General features: G+C 34.4%; 1 protein-coding gene across 1 annotated transcript in view; it reads left to right on the top strand.

Annotated features, from left to right (window-relative positions):
• Smp_156020 (putative glucose transporter) overlaps positions 1-18,096 on the top strand; it is a gene marked incomplete at both ends in the record, with an annotated part of 39,010 nt that extends 20,914 nt beyond the window's left edge. The window contains 6 exons of the mRNA XM_018793838.1: positions 779-1,131; positions 4,357-4,710; positions 6,582-6,906; positions 12,245-12,797; positions 13,585-13,960; positions 17,734-18,096. Coding sequence (XP_018648310.1) covers positions 779-1,131; positions 4,357-4,710; positions 6,582-6,906; positions 12,245-12,797; positions 13,585-13,960; positions 17,734-18,096 — 2,324 coding nt within the window. The remainder of the gene's footprint in view (positions 1-778; positions 1,132-4,356; positions 4,711-6,581; positions 6,907-12,244; positions 12,798-13,584; positions 13,961-17,733) is intronic.
• Positions 18,097-19,147: the final 1,051 nt, after the last annotated feature.

Below are 19,147 nucleotides of genomic sequence, written 5' to 3'. Positions count from 1 at the left end.
TGTACAGCGAAAGGTCATAAACGTTTCAGAAACGCACCTGAATAGGTTATGCGATTAATAGCCATAATGATGTATTAGAACAAACACAATTACATAACTTGTTGAAATACTTATATGACAGGAACAGGTAGCCCAGATGTTCAAGCAGGCCGGCTACGAAAACACAGAATAGATGAAAGTTTTAAATTTTGATTATTATCGATATCTTTGAAGCATTATTCATATGCTGTGAAACTACCAAATGATTAATGTTGAGGTTACATGTGTGATTTCAAATAGAAATGATTAGTTCAATGATTAATCTGTAAACATTCATCAAAGTATAGGGAGTTGAGATAAATTTTCGTAGGAATACACTGAGGGGAGGGTAAGAAGAGTTAGGTTAGACAGGGTACTAGAATATGGAATTGGTGAATGTTTTGAGAGTCATAAAATAATCGTTATGATATACAGTTCAAAATCAGTTGAAATAGCACAGTTAAATTTACACTTGATTATTCCTTTAATTTTCAGTTTGGTGTCACTTTGTTTGATCTCACTCGTTTTGTTTGAAATGTCTTTTTTCATGGCTGACTTTTCACAATAGTCAGTATCCTTTCTCATCTTTTATTTTTTTCTCGTTTTACCGAACCGCTGACCGGGACCAATATATATTTTTGTCAAGTCATTAATTATCTATTCCCGCCTGACTTTTGACTGATTTTCACCTCTTGATTTTTGAAATATTGTTTCTATTACCATAATTTAACCGTTCATTCTTTTCCATATATCATATTAGGACACGGAGTACAGTTTAAAGTGCCTTGTTTTCAAGAAGTGCGAAGTTGTGGTCGAATTTGCAATAAACCACTTCCAGGTTGCTCACATCTTTGTCAGCGTAAATGTCACTCTGGTCCTTGTTTGGATCTAGCTTCATCCGACGAAGAATGTAATACTGTATGCATCCAACCCTGTCAAAAACCTCGTCCTGGTTGCGGACATCCATGTGGTTTACCTTGTCACGAAGTCCGAAATCAATCATGTTTGGAGGCTTTTGTTAATCACGGTTTAGAAAGCCAGTTGATTTGCACTGCATTAGTAGATGTCGTCTGTCGCTGTGGCAAACTCAAACAAAGTCAACAATGTCATCAGGTAATCCTTGTAATTTTTTTAATGGCATAAAACTAAATAATCGCTCTTATCATTGTTGGTTAGCAAGGGAATAAGTTGGTGAAGGTTAGGTCGAGACATCATGTTGGTTAATGACGTCTTTGACTGTTGGTTTGAGCCATGTTGGCAAGTGCAGAATACCTGATTAGAGTCTTCACGATTGTTGTGGCCAATTTTTGAAGACGTTGAATTAATTGGCTCATAATTTCTTATAATATTACAAATACATTAATTCTTTGTCTACCGCTAGATCCTGAGTTTGAGAATAATTTAAACTTGTTTGGTTCGTTCTTCTTGTATTATGCTCTCCACATTTGATTTTCCTTGTTTACTATCACTGCTACTACTTTAGTGTTCACTTTTTAATTCAATTCTGCAATGCTGACGTGACGTCCCATGTAGGGTCAATGCACGTTTCTATCAGGTCCTACGTTAGATTCACCGGAATAATGATCCTGAGATCTATCAGAGTCAGTAGATTGTTTTGACTACTTAGACTGTTTATATATGATTATACATAAATAATAAACGATTCCATAAATAGCTTAGTCTACAAAAAACTCATATTCAACGTGGGAAAATCAGCAACAACGGTTAACTTTCACCATGGAAAAGTACAGAAATGACTAGTTCGATATTTCTCGACAGATACAAAGTTTCTCAGCTGTGAGAAATGTTGGTTTACGATTAATGAAACTACCAATGAAACATAAGAAAGAGATTATATAGTAATAAAAAAATGGTTACTCATTGGTAATAATTACTTACGTCTGTTACCCCTCGTGAAGAAGCATATGCTGCCCACCAGCATTCTCCACCCAACTCTCTCCTGGATAATCCTTTTGATGTCTGCTCCCAATTCTCGACGCAGTGTATCCCTTGACCTTTCTCTTTTCAGTTTCCCTACAGGATTCCAGGTTAGCGCTTGCCTAACCTAATATGTCGCATTTGCATTGAAACACTTCAAGGTCTTTTTTAAAATCAGGTTCGCTAGACATCAATCAACGAGTCGAGTTAGTTCTTGAGTTTTATACCCAGTTTACTTCATATAGATAAGTCTGGTCAGTGAAAGTTATTAACAATAAATACACTGACCTCTTATATTTTCTCACAGTTTATTTTTCAATATTTGAAGTAGACTGGCAAACCTCCCTTAGTTTTAAACGATCAATAAAAGTTAATAGTATTTGATCAAGATATAAAGTTATGGTTGTTAAACCACATATCAGATGAGAGTACTTCTACTATCAAACAATCAGTTTCATTTTAAATTGTGACTACTGAGAACTGTGTATACCATGACCTCATCTATTCAAAATAAAACTCAAAACATCATAGTCTTGAAAAGATTTTGGTACCAAAATGGGCTGATAAGTTTTGCTCAAGTTTATGATGCTATTATGTTTTATTTAATTCAGAAGCAGTCCTTTGTCACTTTCAAACGTCTTAACCTTTCAACGTATGATGACAATAATGTTACCAGAATTGTTTATTCACATCCTCCATATAAGTATAATGTGTGTGCATTTTGTATAGATAATTTGAATTGTCCTATAATGAACCTCAACAATTGAGTTAAAAAGTGTCACAATGTCCTTGGTTGTTGATTATTTTCTGAATTTCTTATAAATAGTTCCTTAAGTAATTTTTTTATGAAGTAGAAACGAATATTGTGTGGAGAAGTGAAATGAATCGATTTGTGAGCAAAGATGGATAGTGGCTAGCAGTGGAATCCTTTCGCTTCAAACGCCATCGCGTTATCCACTCAGCTACTGATTCCTGATAGCCGATTGCTTGTGCAATGGAGTGAAGTTTTTAAATTCACTTAGTATTACTTGTTTGAATCTTCCCATTGATGTTTAGGACTGCAACTGGTCAGTCTCTTATTGGCATATGTGCATACTGTGCGTATTGCCTCGATATTGCCTTATTTCACAAACATTGTAAGCAAAGATGGATAGTGGCTAGCAGTGGAATTTAGGACGCGTGTTTCGTCCTATTTGGGACTCGTCAGCTTGGTGTGCCTGCATCTCAGAGTTGATGTCCACTCTGGGACTCGAACCCAGTATCTTTCACTTCAAACGCCATCGCGTTATCCAGTCAGCTACTGAGTCCTGATAGCCACTTGCTTGCGCAATGGGGTATGCACGTATGCCAATAAGAGACTGACCAGTTGCAGTCCTAAACATCAATGGGAAGATTCAAACAAGTAATACTAAGTGAATTTAATGAATTGATTTGTTTTTAGTGTGCAATACATCTTTACTAAGATTGAAGACAATTATATTGTCCCCGTTATTTGTAATGCAAATCAGATGAACATAATACTTGATCATGTAATGATATAGTCAACTCAATTATTTGATCGTTCTATTGAGAATCAAATGTAAATCACAACAAAATTTTATTTATACCAAGTATAAAACAGTCAGCAAATAGAATTAATGTCGAATGATTTTCCCAATATAAGGCAGTTTATTCTTAATTTTATCGTTGAATATGTCTGGCTTTAATCCTCAACTAATCGCAGGTCACTCTAACTAAACGTATAAATCTAAAAAATCCTTATTTTGAACTAAGTAAACTTTACTGATGATTTATGTAACCTCACACTTATAAATGATTCTACCTATAAAATTGGTCAGTGAGACTATTATTTATGGACAACGTTTGAGCGACACCAAACTAACCTTGAGAATGTCCACCTACTAAGTAGGGCTAAGTAAGGGTTATAAACCTGTGGAAAGAATAAAGATTTTGACTTAAAGTAGATGGTTATGGTTGGGAATTAGATTTAGGATTTTCATAACGAAATGACATCAGCTATGATGCCAAAACGCTATTTAGCCAAATGCATGAGTGAATTTCGCGCCAAAATCCAAGACCTGTTTTTTTATATCTGATTGGTTCGTCCATAAATTATAGTCTCGCTATTCTACGTTTTAAAAATGAAAACTTTTAATTACTGTTGTAAGATAAACATCTTGTACATTAGATTTTAATTGAAACTTATTTTTATAGTAAAATCACATTTCAGAATTATGTGATGGATATTTTGCTGGTTGAGCTGAGAACGAGAGCGAAACTATTCATTGTGTTTTTGATACATTTTTACAGTGGTGAAGGGTACCATGATAACATTTTTTATAGGATACTTTAAATAGAAAACCGCTAATACAACTGTATATACTAACAACTTTATCTTAGGTGTATGCAAAGCAATATCTACTTTTAGAGCATGAACGCAATGTGAGCGGTGCATCATTGACAGATATTCATCCACTTTTTACTGAGCATGATTCTCAAAAGCCAATACCTTTATTAGCATGTGATAATTCTTGTACTAGTTCTACAGAGTCACATACAAACAGTCAATATGCTAATACAAGCACTTGGAAAAGAGGTTTTACAAACAGTTCTGATGCTGAGTTGCCTAACTCAGATGGAGATGAATGCCCATTTGATCCTCCAGAGTATCCTGACCACTTAAAGCAGTTTGCACTAAGAAATTTTACTTTTGTTGAAAATACTGAAGAACAATTGAGAAGCATGATTATGCAAGTAAGTTTATTTTCTAAAAAACCACTTTTTGAATATTATTCTACTGTTATTTTATTTCAGTCTTTCTGTCTACCGCCAAGTTCGATATTCACCAAATTTCACAAAAGTTAGTCCATAATACTAAAACTTATTTCAGTTTTGAGAAAGTTGTTTAACATACCATTTTCTCACAATGACAGTCAACGGTAAAAATGTTATTTACTGTCTTCAGTCTGTCAATAAACAACAATAAGGTGATCTTAACATATAGTCACTATCATAGTGTCTTGTCGAATAATATGCCTTCTTAGATTTACTGAAACTACGTACATGCGGACGACTGATATAAGTAGATTGTTTCGCCTTCTCAGAGTATTTACATACGAAAATATATGAACAAGGAGTGGTTCCATAATCAATAATAGTTAGTTTTCGTTAAATTCACATACAAGGTAACGAACGCAGCAACACATATAGGCTCATAGATAGTTCACTGTAGTCGGACAAATAAAGTTTATATCAACCAATGCAATTAACGAAAAATATACAGGAAAAGGAATAAAAATTAGCTACTCATTAACAGTACAGTTGTAATACACATAAATTTTACAAGTTTCTCTCACGTCGTGACAGTTTTCTGCTCGCTATTCTTTCTATGTAGTAGAAATGATATTTGCTGGTCATTAGATGAATTACTAACTTAGTTCATTATTTAAAGGAAACTTGAATACAATCTGTTACATAACACACTTATTCTGTGCTCTCATCATTTGATTTATTTCGTTGGAATATACTGTTCTTTATAATTTGATAGTTTGTTGGACTTTACTGAACTAACAAAGGTTTAAATTAAAAAAAATTCACATATTTAAAGAAAACAAGTTCACCATTAAAGTGTGCTAACAGTTTAAAGTCGATCAAAACAATAAAATCAAATTTACAGAATAACTTGAATTTATCATAAACTGAAGCTACTTTAAAACTACGCGCATAATACCATCGGAGGCATCGCATCATAGCTGTCTCCATGTTCCCCGCTAATTCTGTACTCATAATTACCGGTGACGAATAACAGAATGTTTTGTAGTAGATTAGAGCAATAGAAATTGATGTTTTAAGTCAGTAATATCTAGATGAGAATACGTAGGTATATCATTATAACCCCTAAGATTATTCATTGTTCTAGATATATACTGGCATCATAGGCAAAGTATTCTTCCGAAAATTCGTGGGAGGTATATCTCGTTGGCTTTTAGTTATTCTTCGTGAACACCTCATATGTTGTGATCAAGCTTTGCAATAGACCGAAGACGTTTCTTATTTGGTACATAGTATTCTCACAATGATGAATTTCCCTCTCTTTTTAACTATTTTTAATACCAGAGGAAAGTTGTATTGTGGCTACTACAACATAATAGTATTATCTAGTTTGTGAGATAAATATAAACCGTTTGAAACATTTGATTTCAGAACACCGCAAATTTCATTGAAGTAGTTTCTCTTGAGAAAAAGACATTCATGAAATAGGTCATAAACTCCAGATATTGTTTTCTTTATGGTGTTTATAAAAATAGTTAGTGGCTTAGTAAATTTTTGATGTCTTATTAAGTATAAAGATGTGGTGATATGTAATAAACACGGTTTCCTTCTATTGAGGAAAAAGGCTAAAGAAACTACACTGAGTTCAAACAAGCAAATCTCTAACAGTTAGTGACGTGAATGTTCAGCAAAGTGATTTCTCGTATAGATGGTAAAGGAAACTTTTTAAAATCGTTCTCAATAGTTTTCACATTTACTGGATACACTCAAAATACTTTATGTATTGCTTTACCAATGTTATTTATCTTTAAGTCATTGTGTCTTCTGTAAATCGAGTATTTACTTTATTTTAGTTCTTGAAATCCAATATTGAACCTACTGATCCAAATAATCCTAAAGAATACCCCCGAGTTTTGACTCATCGTTTTCCTCCTATGAATAAAAGGAAACGTCGATTCATTCATGATATTGTAGAATACTATGGTATGGAAGCTTGTACATGTGATCCGGGACCTAACTGTCATGTAATGATTATTGCGAGACGTGGTTATTCCAAACTACCTGCGGGATCAATGAGCAATCGTGGAAGCCTAACCAACGTGCTCAAACGAGAATGTCCTGGAGTAGTGAAGCCTTCCAACGAACAACCAAAATTGCTAAAAGATCCTAAGACTGACTGTAATGTATTACCTGCTTCAAATATTTCGACTTTGTCTTATGCTCAAATACTACGTGGAAAACTTACCTAACAAAACAGTATTTACGGAAGACTTTCATTCTCTGAATTAAGTTAGACACACCTTTCTGTTATGCACAGTCCTCTAGATTCCTTCGATTTTTATTCGAATTAATCTTTTTATCCTGTTGTATTTACATGAGGTTATTTTTTTAAACTGAATATTCGTAAATCGCTTGAGTCACTGACGGTATTTTCTTACATATAATCCACTGTAAGTAAATCTCTCACTACCGTAATCCGCCTCGTAGTGTTCCTATACTATGGTGACAAGCCATTTAAAATCGAAAAAGTGTCTTCTATTTTCTTACCAAGACTCATAAATAAGTGACTTATAAAAAAGTCAAGTAATGTAATGTGTTCAAATCTAAAAGACAGCATAGCACGTGTTGAAAGCGCAAATTCACAGTATCGTTTTCTGTTAAGGAACTTTATAAAGAACCTGTGATTTATTTATTCGTCAGTTAATACATAGGTACTTCGTAAATGAACGCCTTTGGATTGGTTAGTAGTCTTGTGGGTTTCTTACTTTGCGCCTATGGCCTAAAGAAAGGTATACAATGTAATTCAATTATTGTTGTGACGCGTCGGTCAGTGTTTATGACCTCCTACAGTGGAAGTAACTATGTATAATATTCAACACTTAAAATATGCCAGGGGAATACTTTGCCACTGCGCAGTTAACGTAACCACTTTCTAACTAGAAACAATAGATCTGAGTGCTATTATTTTCAGAAGTGATTCGATTTTAAGGACATAAGGACAAATACGCTTGTTACATGCTCAGTAGTGCCAGTTAGCTGCTTGTTATTTAGTCTAATATTGCTTAAAGTGTATAAGGCGCAATTGATTTGGTTTTTACATCTAAGGAAGGGCTTTATTCATATTGTGAAGCAGCGCTAGAAAGTATGCTGAGTATACAGTACCTGTTCAGCACTCGTGGTATTGATCATTGCAGAAAAAATTACAGGAGCGCATAAAAGTATTTAGTGATCCGTGATCTGACTACAGTTATATCGTATTAATGATAGTTATCGAATGATTGCTATTGAAATAAACATCCTCGTTACTGTCGTATATAATCATCAACTTAACTCGCATTAGTTTTCAATGGGATTTAATACATTAAATACGGTCATGGATTTCAATCCATACGATCGTTGGTCTGAAAGTGAGGCAAAAATAGATGACGCTCAATTGATGAGGCGGCTGAGCCAGCTCGATTTGATCAAGCGTTAATCGATATCTATGGGAAGATCAAAATAAGTTGCAGATATGTGATGATTAAGACAGGAAATGAACACACGCTTACCTAAAAACAGAATAATTAAACCAATAAGTGACAAGGTCAAGATATGGTTTAAGAAGAATGAGTAAACTTGCTTGTTCGGAAGCTAGAATAAATTATGTGGGTGTAAAATAGCACAAGACGTTACACTGTCCTCCACAAATATCACAACAGAAATACTTATCTATAAAGCGCTACAAAAAAGTTGTATCATAGCATATGATTCAGTGTATCAGACATCACGTCATGCAGATACTCAGAACAGCTTATACTAACCTCAGATTACTAGATGTGTATCAGTAAATTGTCGAGTAAACAATGCATCGTCGGGAAAAGTTTGGCTCTATGTTCCTGGAGCTTGGAATCCTGGAGGTAAGAAGAATGTGTAATTCTTTGTCTGATGATCGACACCTTCCTAAAATACCTGAGATTTGATGGAAAAACAATGTAACATATATTGGTCACTGGCAATGTATGCAAACGAGTAACGATGGTGCTCTTTTAGTTACGTTTTTTAAGCATGAACATGTATTGTCAGGATTTCGTTATCCGATGTTTGATAACGCTTTCGTCTGGAAAACATTTATGTTCAAAAAATACCAACCCAGGCAAATCAGAAGTTAAGGGTTTCGGACTCGAAGATATATTTGGATAGTTACCTTGGTGTTGGTAAGTGTTTAGTCTAACCTGGACTATGGTTACATAAATGCATAGCACAGAGTACCAGTTCATTATCTAGCACGAGGTCAGCAAATTTTTCAAAGACTCACAAATATGTACGATGTGAATTTTTTTACCAGTACAGACTACATTGACATATGGATGAGGATGGTTATATAGTTTTCCTAAAGTTCTTTAAAGTAAATTACACTTGACAGCATACAATATTTTTTAAATGGACTATTGATATAAATCCATAGTTTTTATTATCATTGAAATCATTGTGAAGCTCACACCATTTACCAACCTCTTCTACGCGAGAGTGACATGAGAATTTTTTGGGAATTTCAAAGACATTGGAAGGCGGAGCTTGAGTTGTGATCAAATAATAGGTCGATTATTAGTACAGACTGGCTGGACTAATCTTCATCGATGTCAGTTGAACAAGCCAATCCCTTGGTATGTTTTCATGCCTATAGCTGCTCTTAAGATTAAAAGATTGTAAATTAACAACGGATTTCTATTCAGAATTTGTTTTTTTACATCAGTGATCGTTAGAGTGACCTATGTAGTGCCGCGATATTTTTTCGCTTACCAGGTTTTTGTGTTCCAAAGCTTCTTGGTTAAGCGTTAGTTCGAATAAGATAAAAAACATAGCTGATTCCAAGAGCAACTGCTAGTCAATTTAGCGCATGTCAAAAAGTTAACATTCTCGTTAAAACCTCAATTTATACATCACTAACAGTAATCTGAAAACCCAAACAATTAGTTGGTAAATAAGTTGTATATTTATACCCTAATATTAGTTTGGTGGGGTCTAGGTTATTTTGCTCATAACTTATCATAATTTTATAAATGTCATTACTCGACTCATTTATTTTCGAAGTGTACATTCGGTGTCCGTCTTTTTCCTAATCTTTGTGTTATCTTATCTTGCTTTCCATCCAACTATCATTTTCTTTCGATCGTCCGTAATATTTGGCAATTTCGTTCACATCTGCAACGTAACAAGTCGAGTGCTATGAAGGATTGATTTAGTGTACTTATTTAGCGTAATGCGATTATTATCATAAAAGTTTTACTTTAAATTATGTACGAGGCTAGACTATAATTTATGGACGAACCGGTCATATTTACGATAACAATCTCTGAATTTTGGCACGAAATCAGTTCATCTATTTAACTAACTATCGTTTCGGCATTACAACCAATGTCAGTTTGTAGTGAAAACACTAAATATAATTTTTAACTATCAACTCTAAATAATAATCCTAATCCCTTATACTGGTTCATAACCCTAGTTTGACCGTAGTATGTACGTGACCATAAATTATGGTCTGACCGTGTAAAATTTAGTGAATGTTAAATTGTACAAAAGTTCCATGATCAAAACTTTATTCAATATGCTTTTTTAATCCATGTACTAAGTGTGATGTACAGTGTACCTTTCTCTTTCGAAGTTACGGTGCTCTATCAAATAGTTTTCTTCAGGAATTAATTGTGTCGGAAGGTTTCGAAACTTAACTTCAACCTTTTTTGTGATGTGTGAAGACTATCAGACAGTGTGAACATAAGTACTGTGTTGATAAAAGTCCACTACAAAGTTAGCTTTGAATTGCTTTTTACATCAATCTTCTGGATTACGTTATTTTATATTCCCCTACTGTATTTTTGATTCGATTATCTTCTTAATGCTATACTTTTCTTCCTTAGGTATTTGTGTTCTAACGTCCTGGCTCATAATCTTCAAATTAAACGTTGTCATCATGCCGTCGATTGTGAATTATCGTATAACTAGCTCATTTACTATAATTGCGTCAATGTTAAGTTCTATAATGCCCGGTAAGAATTTATCTCGACGTATCACAAGTACTGTCATTTTCAATCCTTCACTATCCACCTTATGAATCTAAATTTTTGACCGCAGTTATTTAATAAGCTGGTATTCGTACTTTTAAAACTTCATTTTATATATTGATTATCACTAATTCAAATATAAATTACCATTTTGTAAATAGGAAAGGGGAGATAATTGTACTCTCTCAAGGTATACCTGTCAATAAAATGTCAGGTCTTGCTCTTAACGGGATATTTTCGCGATTCTGTAAATTCTACACATAATTGTTTCCATTTATTTAGACTTGACAAAATGTCTTATGTACAAATAGTTCAATATATCAAACCGGCTTCTGACCTGGGGGCTTGTCGAATGAATTGGTGTCCAAAAATACTAATCAATAGGAATAGCTGGGTCGTAATAACAGAAATTTATAACACTAATTGTGAATTTATGTAAGGAGACAGTGATGTAAAGGCCTGTGGAAATCCATTTTGTATGGACATCTCGTCGCTTAAAGTCAACAATAAAATTACCTATTTTTCATAAAGTCTCTTAATTTCAGTGAGTGCTCATTTACAGTTTTCGGTTCCTTGAAATTTTAGCATAAATCGAATTCAGTATAACGCTCAAATAAGTAAGAAACAGTTTCTTTTACGTTTGTGGGTCAAAGTCGACGTCCTCCTTTAACTTTCGGAAAGTTACTCTGTTACAGAATACATTATGATCATAGTTTAAGTAGGTATTTCAGAAAAAGTGGCAATTTTTTACGCTTAAAACATTTTAGATATTTGACTACCAATTTCAAAAATTCATAGGTCTACGTACTGCATAATTTGTGGGAGCAAAAAGCATACATTTGTTGACTTACAGTTGATAATATTCTACAAAGTAGTCCGGTCAGTTTTGTGCATAATTGAAGACTAATTTACGGAAGACTTGTTATAGTTTTAGTATGTGTTAACTTCATGTGAAGTTCATACAAGATGAAGGAAAACTGTCAAGCCTGTTTGAACAAAACCCTAAATATCTTCATTTCGTCAGCTATTTTACGTACAGTATAACACTGTCATTTACAGGAGCCTAAGATCAATAAGTCTTTATATCAGGTCACTGAATATCTTATCAGTTTGTCACTCTCGATACCAACCGAATTCCCACAAATTTTGTCATCTATCCTCAATTTCTTACAATACCTTTGATGAATTACATAGTTATTTTTCAAACCTGATTTAAGTCATCGTTTATGCAGATTATTTAGTTGACTAATTCTATCTGAATATGATGAATCTATTAGATACTGAGTCATCATTCCCCTATATGTGATGCATATTTAAGACAATTTAACATCACTTAACTCATTGACTTTGAATTATCGTCTATTTACAGATACATGAAGATATGATATATTATGTTCTTGTGTGTAAATAAATGTGACTTTACGTCCTGTATTTAAGACTTGACAGTTACAAACTCGTAATCCTTTAACTTTTAGGTTTAGCCTTCGGTTTTTCTTCGGCAATCACTCTCCAAATATACGTTACGGCCTCAAAATCTGCAATTTTCGCCAGTTCATTGAACATTGGTGGTCTTTTAGGTGGGTTGCTATCAGCGCATATGTTGTCAACTGCTGGAAGACGTTTTACTCTTTTGGTATCTTGTATTCCTACTGTGTTAGGCTGGTTATGGATGTATCTTTGTGCTGACGTAATATATCAAAATGCTTTCCCAGCAAATCTATTTATTTTTGGTCGTCTTTTAACTGGATTTGGGGCGGGATTATGTATTCCATCTTCTGCCACATATATGTTAGAAATATCTCCCACTAAAATTCGTGGTATAGTTGGTTCATTACCTCAAGTTGGAATAGTCTCTGGGATTTGTATATCTTTTTTCATGGCTATGTTTAAGCTTTGGGAACAAATCGCTCTCATAAATTCCATTTTCTCCAGTGTCGTACTAGTTCTCGTATGGCTTCTCCCAGAATCTCCAAAATGGCTTCGAAAAGCTGGCCGTATTCACGAAGCTAACAATGTTAGCATACAGTTGTTTGGGACAGTAAGTCTTTAGTGAATCATATTACCTAGTAAATTTACATTTTTATACCTACGGGGTGAATAAATATCAATTCACATTTGATGTGATTTAACTTTGTTATTTTTGTATTCCCAAAAGTTTCTTTAAAAAATATTGTCAAAGAAATTACAAATCAGGTTTTAAAGAATTATCTAAAAGAACCTTGATTTGTGGATTTACATATCATAATCATTTTCGTTTCATTTTAATTGTGTGAGGGCTATGGTACTACCCGGGTGCTTAGACTGAAGCAGGTGGTTTACGTAGGGGGCCACACCTGGAGCCTTTGATCTTAAGGTCTGACTCACAAGGCAGTAGAGCATCGTAAGGAGATGCAGTCCAATGGTAATCGGTGACCAACAATTGGTTCATACACCATTTGTTCCTTCTGGGTACTGGAGCTCATGTGCACCATTGGTTTGGAATCAGGGTTTCCCAACTCATAAAATTTATCTATTTACTATCCACGTTATTAGTAATTTGATAACTTAAAACAGGTATTTCTTGTTGACAATGATTTTGATTCAATTTATAGTCTGTAAAAAGTCTTCTGCTTTTATTTAATGTTAAGTAGGAAATATTTTTGATTGCATATAGGAATGTTGATCTCACTTCCATTTTTTTTAGCCTGTGTTGAAATGCTAACAATTTTATGAGTTTTATAGGAATAGCCCAATAATGTGAATTGGGATTAAGATACTTTTTAAATCTCTAGCAGTGCTGCCCTTGCGAATCTTGTATTTTATTTTGCAAGGTCAGTGAACATTCTATGGATACGATCAATTTAAATGAAAATATAACCAATAATAAAACAAAATGGCACTCATTATGGCCTTATGTCTTTCCATGTTCAATTGTTCCGTCAAGTCAACAACCTCAATTACGAATGGCTATAGCCCTCATGATATTTCAACAGTTAACCGGTGTAAATGCTATCCTCTTTTTTGCTGAATCAGTTTGTCTCATTGGAAATGCAAAATCACCTCCTGCTTGTGCCTTCTCTATAGGCTTTTTTCAAATGATATTCACTATTTTAGCAGCTTTTGTTATCAATCACATGCGTCGAAAAACATTACTTCAATTTAGTGCCTTTATCATGGTTATAGCGTTACTGGCCTATAGCATCACAATTTCTGTAAATTAACTGTGAAATAATTTCTACTTTCCTTTTATCCAAGAATGTCACTTTATTATTAGCATAACGTAAATATGTTAAGCATGTTTTCATGCATGTCTCTAAACGAATGAACAAAGATATTCTATAGATACATTCTCTACTTCTCTAAGAATACTATGGTTAATTGTTCGTTGAAAGGAAGCTCAAAAATGTTTTCAATGGAACTATAAAGTACACAGTGTAAAAGTTAACTTTTGCATTCTTTAAATGTAAAGCAGGTAAACAAATAGTTTCTTATACGATTAAAACTTTCGTAAATGTTTAAGGTGTGTTTATTTAAATTTAAAACAACCAGTGGTGGTCTTGCAAACCTTTACTGCCAATTTTAGTGATGGGTCTCCTAAACAGAGACTCATTTACTTAGAATACATGAACAGCATTTTCTTATTATAGTCGAGAATGCCGATAAAGTCTATAGTTTCCTGATGCTTTTTGCAAACTTTAAGTAAAGAGAAGTCTTTGTATATCTGCCCTTTATGCTACGGGTTGTGTCATGAATATTACCGGTGATTTATTAAATTTTTGTAGATTGGATATGTATATGTTCATATGGTCACGATGTGACGTTAAAATCAAAACAATTTCCTGATGAACGTAACATTAAACATTTAAGCTTGGACTTAGACTACTTGGCGACTTTAATTGTTTTATCTGAAAAATTCTAGATTAATCATGGAGTATTTTGTGCTACGGCTCTTTTACTGACGATGTTAACTATATATATGGAAAATTTACTGATCTTTTTGCGAACAGTATAAATTATTTGAAGGTTTGACTTCATTAGGTCTATTTCTTTTGGTTTTGTATGAAACTAACTAGTAATAGAGTACTAGGTAAAATGGTAAATCGATTGATAAGGTAGTAAATCTTCATTAACTGAGGTGGTTTGGAAATGTGTCACGTATGCACTACCACCGCCTTCCTCGACGAGCAATTTTTTCGTGTGTAAGAGTTGGTTGTAAGAAAGCTAGGGGCGTTCAAAAGGAAACATGACACCTGTCCATGAAGTCACCGACAATTTAACTCAGCCATGTTAATAGGTGTAGATTACCTGGTTGGGGTCCGCGTGATTATTGTAACCAATACTTATAGACTTTGAATGACATGGCTCATAACCCTGCCCAGGTGCATCCACTTTTTATCTCCCTCCAAATTCTGAGATTCTATATTCCTCATAACTTTGTTTTTGTTTCACCAATTTATTTTCTTTCGAATAGTATCCCCGATGCCTAATCCTTCCTGTTATGATTGATAATGTTACTACCTTTACTATTCTGGTATTTGGCCTGACAATTTCCTCTCTCTGTTCTAATTGGGTATGACAACTTTGTCGATACACATACGTACCAGTTTCTACGTTGTGACTGACTAACTGATGACTATCTATCCTCCAAAAATTGTATGTTCGCTAACAATATACCGATACTGCCTACCAAAATACATTATGAAATATATTAAAAAGTTATTTACTTTGGATCAGCCACCTTGCAAATTATGATATTAATATTGCTGCAGTTGCGCCATCGTTATCAAAAGCGATGAGAACCCCCATTGTACAATCAGTATATTTCTTTGTATACTGAAACTCAAGAAAGTTCTTGAAGTGCACGTAATCTTGCTTAACTCTACGGTTTCTAGATGGAAATTTGTTTTCAAGGAAGCATGTTCATATTACCACGTCGTCAAGCATGAAATATTCTTATCAACAGAAGGACAACTAGAAGGATGGCCCTTTCGAGCCGTTAGAACAATCCCAGCTTCTTCATCTGAACGAAGCAATGATAAACCCTTGTTTTTAAATGTTCATTTGATTAAGGTTTATGTCTTTTTGATAAGAACCGCCTCGTTGAGGTTTGCGAATTAATGTATTCATGGGAACAACTAGTGGTTGTTGATTTAAGTTCCTCAAAATGATTGTTAGGAACTGAGGTTAACTCAAACGTTTGTTTGATAAGGTTTTCAAATTGTGTTTTTGTGTGTTCATCAACTTTCTCAGAAGCATCACAAATTTTTGAACCGAGTGACAGTGCTTGTATTTGTAACGTGGACGCTTATGCATTAGAATAGTTGAAAACATATTCTTAGGAGATTCTAGAAAAGAGGTTTTGTTGTCTCCTTTTGTTTTTGATTTTTCAGTCATGTCTTCAGAGTGTTCCTTCGAGACTGTATCAACATATTCCTTAGACATTCCTCATTCTTCACTTTATAATTCGTGTTATGCAATATTACGTCCTGCTTCAGGCAACCTGGACTCATCGATATGGTTCAATATCAAGTGTCTAAGTGATTGATCAGTTAGTCAATCAGTCACAACGTAGAACTTATTACGTACGTACATCAGTTCGAGTTGTCATACTACATTAGCACAGAGATGCAGTTGTCAGTTCAAATCCCATAGTCGTAGAGGTAGTAAGAGCTTAAGCGGTAATCCTCAAGATTAGGGTTTGAAGATGTTATTCAAGGGGCATAATCCAGTGAAATAAATTTGCAAAGAAAAAAAAAGAAAGGGACATAAAGATATCAGATTAGAATTTAGGAGAACACAAAGAGTGGATGCACCTGCGCCATTGCAAACGATTTTGAGCCATGTCATTCAAGGTCTCTAACCATCGATTGCTATCGTCTCGCGAATCTCAACCAGGTAGTCTACACCTACCAGCATGGCTCAATCCAGTTGTCAGTGACTTCATGGATTTGTGCCACGTTTTGGTCTAGCCGCCCCTAGCTTTCTTCCAACCTACGTCTACACCGTAAGGCATTGCACGTCGGGGCAGTCGGTGGTTGGGTATACGTAACACATGTCCCAGCCATCTCAACTGATGAAGTTTCGCTACTTCATCAGTCGATTTGCCATCCTTACTTAGTACCCGTTTCCTAACAACTGCATTACTTACCCGGTGGTCCCAGGATATACTAGCAATGCTTTGAAGACATCTATAATCGAATACTAGTAGCTTGAGAGTATTCTCTATTCTTACCGGCCATGTTTCACTGCCATAAAGTAGGACAGAACGAACTGCTGCACAGTAAACCCTATGACAGTTCGCCATAAGCTCTAACTCGGCCAGTTGTGTTCGAGTAGAGAGCCTTTATAAGGTTAATGCACTTCTTCGTACTCCTTTCAATGATAAACCCTGCCATAGAGCCTTACGATCAACGGAGTCAAATGCCGCCTTAAGGTCGAAAATACTACCATTGTGGGACGTCTGAATGTGTTTCTATGTTCTAGGACCTGACGTAGAGTGAATATCTGGTCTATACAACCACGTCCAGGTCGAAAACCAGCCTGGTTTTCTCTAGTCTGCTCTTCACGAGCTTTGGTTAGGCGGCGAAGTATTATTGAAGATGATATTTTAGAAACTATATTAGTCAAACTGATCCCTCTGTGATTGTCAGAAGGGGACTTTTGTCCTTTCTTATAGACTGGTAAAATCAGTGATTAGGACCAGTCAGATGGAATTACGTTCAGTTCCCAGATTCTCCCTAAGACCTCAGTCAATTTCGCTGCTAGTACTGGACCACTATCCTTAAAAATCTCAGGGGTAAACCTGTCAGGGCCTGCTGTTCTCCCTCGCTTCAGATTTCCTATAGCTTTCTCATGTTTGATAGTATAATATAAAAACCCATTGAGTTTCTTAACTGCTATAGGACTAGGTTAATATGCTTTAAATAATATTTTTCTTGTAAGTTGTAATAGTGATTATTCTACCATTTCCAATTTCCTCTTCCAGAGTTTTTCATACAGTACTAAACTTGGTGAGTTGTGGATTATTTTATTTATGTTTGGTTATTCATTTGGCTGGGGACCATTACCAGTACTTATTAGCATGGAATTGTTTCCAGTTAGTAGTCGTGGAAATGCTTTAAGTGCTGCTATTGCTGTCAATTGGATCTTTGCTTTTTTAATAACAGAACTATTTGAAATAACTGGTAATTTAATTAATCCTTCCATATTGTTTACTACATTTTCTATATGTTGTTTAATATCTATGGGTTATGTTCATAAATATTTACCAGAAACTAGTGATGAAACAATTGGATCAACATCAGATGTAATTTCACCATTATCATATAAATCACAATTAAGTGCTTAATATGAAAGTATTTTCTATAATTTCTAATATCTACACTTATTATTACTGTGTTTACTATTTGTCTGCCTGGAACCCATATTTTTTTTCATTTTGTTTTTGTGAGAGTCAAGTCTTTCTTGATTTGTGTTTTTTTTTTGTTTTTTTCGTTCACAGTTTGTGTTCTCGTTTTTTGTAGGTGTATATGTCTTATTCAAAAAAGATTAACATTTCCAATTCTACTTAAACACACTATTTATGTTTCATTATGTCACATAAGTCCACTTTTCTTTTTTTTTTATAGATCATGAAAATGTCAATATTTGTTTTTAATGTTTTATCTTTTCTATGCTCTTTTTTTCCCTCCTTTTGTTTGTTTTTCTTTTTTTTTCCATTACAAATGTTACGTAATGTTTGTTATGGTGGTTTTTTGATTTTTTTTTTCATTGAGTGATTGCAATATCCTTCGTTGATATGGTTTTTCAAGTTGGTTTGGTTATCTAGACACCCAGGTAAAAATGGTGAAAGACTTTTTTTATTAGTACTAATATTGTTGATATTATTTGTCATTGTTGTCATAGGTGATATTTATTCTTTTGTTTTTATCGGTTCATCTTTTTGATACTGATGATTGCTCCTTAGTTTATTCTATATAATCTTCATAATTTGTACATGAAATAGGAACTGAGAGTTCTTCAAGTGGTACAAATCGAATATGACATGTATTAATTTCTTTTCAGTGGGACATTGGTTATTTGTTCTAATTTACCTAATAATGGTCTAAAAACAAAATTGCAGTAAAGAAATTCTTTTCAATGCGGTTTATTTATTATTTATTTATTTAAACACATAAATATTGGTACAAGGAAGCACCAGATACATATGCGCCACATAAATCTCATTCGATTTGTATTAGGGCTGTGATACTGCCCAGGTGCCCAAACTGAAGCAGGTGGTTTTCTTTGGGGGTCCACACCCAGAGCCTTTGATCTATAGGTCTAACCCACAAGGCAGTGGAGCATCGTGAGGAGATGCAGTCCTATGGTAGTCGGTGACCAATGGTTGATTCATAAGC

Source organism: Schistosoma mansoni, chromosome 1 (assembly GCF_000237925.1).
Source record: "Schistosoma mansoni strain Puerto Rico chromosome 1, complete genome".
In the NCBI taxonomy this organism is placed as follows: domain Eukaryota; kingdom Metazoa; phylum Platyhelminthes; class Trematoda; order Strigeidida; family Schistosomatidae; genus Schistosoma; species Schistosoma mansoni.
Note: the sequence above shows the minus strand (reverse complement) of the source record. Positions and strands in the feature narration are given on the sequence as shown.